The sequence below is a fragment of the Ostrea edulis genome, chromosome 5 (genome assembly GCF_947568905.1).
Source record: "Ostrea edulis chromosome 5, xbOstEdul1.1, whole genome shotgun sequence".
Lineage (NCBI taxonomy): Eukaryota > Metazoa > Mollusca > Bivalvia > Ostreida > Ostreidae > Ostrea > Ostrea edulis.
In genome coordinates, this window is record NC_079168.1 from 17,318,737 (window position 1) to 17,321,001 (window position 2,265).

The 2,265-nt window shown below is 37.2% G+C and overlaps 1 protein-coding gene across 1 annotated transcript; it reads right to left on the bottom strand.

Moving 5' to 3' along the window:
- Positions 1-857: 857 nt before the first annotated feature.
- On the bottom strand, positions 858-1,662 carry LOC125649872 (complement C1q subcomponent subunit A-like). Its single transcript, XM_048877707.2, has 2 exons — positions 1,435-1,662; positions 858-1,308 (listed from the first exon to the last, which is right to left on the bottom strand). The coding sequence occupies exons 1-2, from the start codon at positions 1,577-1,579 to the stop codon at positions 875-877; spliced, it is 579 nt and encodes a 192-aa protein (XP_048733664.2). The 5' UTR covers positions 1,580-1,662; the 3' UTR covers positions 858-874.
- Positions 1,663-2,265: the final 603 nt, after the last annotated feature.

The following is a 2,265-nucleotide window of genomic DNA, read 5'->3' on the forward strand; positions in this document are numbered from 1 at the left end:
TTGAAAATACTCTATTTCAATACATGTAATAAAGAGGTCAGTATCTTCTACTCTATGCAATATAATGATTAATGCTAATTTCACGTGTTAATGTGCCTAGTGAGCCTGCTACGGCTGCTGAATCTCTTGGTTAGGCCTACTTTCCTGTAGTAACGACACCACAGCATGCAAAAGTTTTGCAGCTTCTGATATGCTGGTGTTTTGAGAGTTTGACATGATTGCCAATATTACCGGAATTACGTTTCAAAATATGTGCATTTATAATGATTACGTAGATAGACTCGCGCGCCATCTAGCGTTAATTCAGATAATGCATATCATTTTACACACCATCTAGCATCAATTCAGTTAACGACTGTTGGTTTTGCATCGGAGTTTGTTAATTTTATTTTAAGCTGGTTTGTTTTCTATTTCAGTTTGTTTTAGAAAATCAATTGCTCGTTTGCATCAATGTCTTGTTTACCCTTTCGGCCGTCCATATATAACAAAAGAAATTAATTCAGATGCAATTTACACAAATCTTCAATTTATTACTTACAGATGGGTGGGTACACCTGTAATTTATATTAATTCTATACTTTGTAATGTGTTACATTTTTACGCTTTGAAATGTACTGGAAGTTTAAAATGAGAATACAATAATTGTCTAGCTTAATATTAGTATAAAGGGTATGGGAGGTGATAAATGATCTTGCTTTTGTTTATTCGCATGCAGTGTCAGTTGTAAGAAACCAAAATGTAAGACTATCAGTATAGATCCCTTGATTAAAAAAAACACTCTGGATCCGCGCATGCCTGAGAGTTATATAATCAGTTAAATATTTGTCTGGAGAATCGCAGTTAAACTATATGACAAATGGGATAAATATTTCTTTTATTGTATTCTTTGCACAAGAAAACCCGAGAAAGTGGATAGAGCAGCACCGCCACTGATTGAAATATCTCCAACAACATAGTTGATCAACACGGAAATTACGTCACCTTGAGCCAATTCTGTCGTCACAGAAGAAGTCCTTCGTAGCCAGGAAAGATGACTCTCGCTGTCAAGAATGGTTATGGAAATTGGAGAACCATTCCTCAAAATTTTTGAGTGCAGAGAATGACTGCTTTGGGGATGACCATTAGAGGAAAGTTCCAAAGAAAAATAGTAAATTCCGGGAACTGGGCAAATAAATATGCCTGTCTTGTCATTATAGGCATTCCCTGAATTGAATCGCGCCATGTCAAATACGATGTTTGAACCCGGTGTTGGATTCACAAGGTCCGCTGATAACTCTGCGTTGAATGCTATCGGTGGCTGGTTGCTAACTGAAAAAATAGACTTGTAAACTTTATAATCCATTATTGTAATTAACATTCCAAATAAAGCACACAAAGTTCTCTAATAAAAGTTAATTTACAGGATAATTTGTTTTTGAAGGAACGGTTGCTCACCCATTTCCAGAGCATTCAGCCGCTGTTGTAGGAGATGGACTTGGTGTTGGAGCGATGCCACACACTGGTCACATCCTTCATTTTGCAATAAAATCCCTTCTAATGGTATTGTCAATGTTGCCAGAATGAAAGCTAATTTCAACATTGTAAATATTGTACAAATCCCGTTCTGTTCTTATCGGTAGATAAAGAATTTTTGTCACTACGGTCAACACATGGGATAGATTGATTACAAAGATAAAAATCTCTAACTTGAAAAAGTTATAGAAAAGGTAGAATGTATTCACTTCACTATACTTATAACATTACATTAATGTTTTTTCATCAGAATTGCTAACGGTATTGTAGATTTAAGGGCCATATGGACCGTGTTTATCGGCCTGGATAACTCAATGGTTAGATCACATGACTAGTAAAGCAGGGGTTTCGAGTCCGATTCATTGTCTAGTCCATAAGTTTCTCCTTTCCACATTTGGTGCTGGTGATCGATCCTGTATGTGCTGACTGCCTGCAAGGGCGAAAGAATTTGGGTTGTGTCTTTGAGGGTGAAGACAATTTAAGAAGGGAGGCGAGTAGTATCTAGAACTATATGGACCGTTGATATCGGTTTGTTGGATTGATTGATTGTTTTTACGTCCTGTCGAGAATTTTTCACTCATATAGAGACGTCACTAGCGGTAGGTGAAATACCTCAAATCCAGACCTATGCTTAGCGCTCCGGGTCTTTTTAGGGTTCTTTATCGTGTCAACACCAAGCGCAACACGGGACCTACCTTTTTTAAGGTCATATCAGAAAGAACCGTAAGTTTCGCTTTCAAATGCCGAGCTTTT

What these genes read in the sequence shown, in the direction of transcription:
- LOC125649872 (XM_048877707.2), bottom strand. Translation starts at nt 1,579, where the DNA reads ATGTTGAAATTAGCTTTCATTCTGGCAACATTGACAATACCATTAGAA. An exon ending in GCTGAATGCTCTGGAAATGG is followed by an intron (nt 1,309 to 1,434) that starts GTGAGCAACCGT and finishes CTATTTTTTCAG; the next exon opens with TTAGCAACCAGCCACCGATA.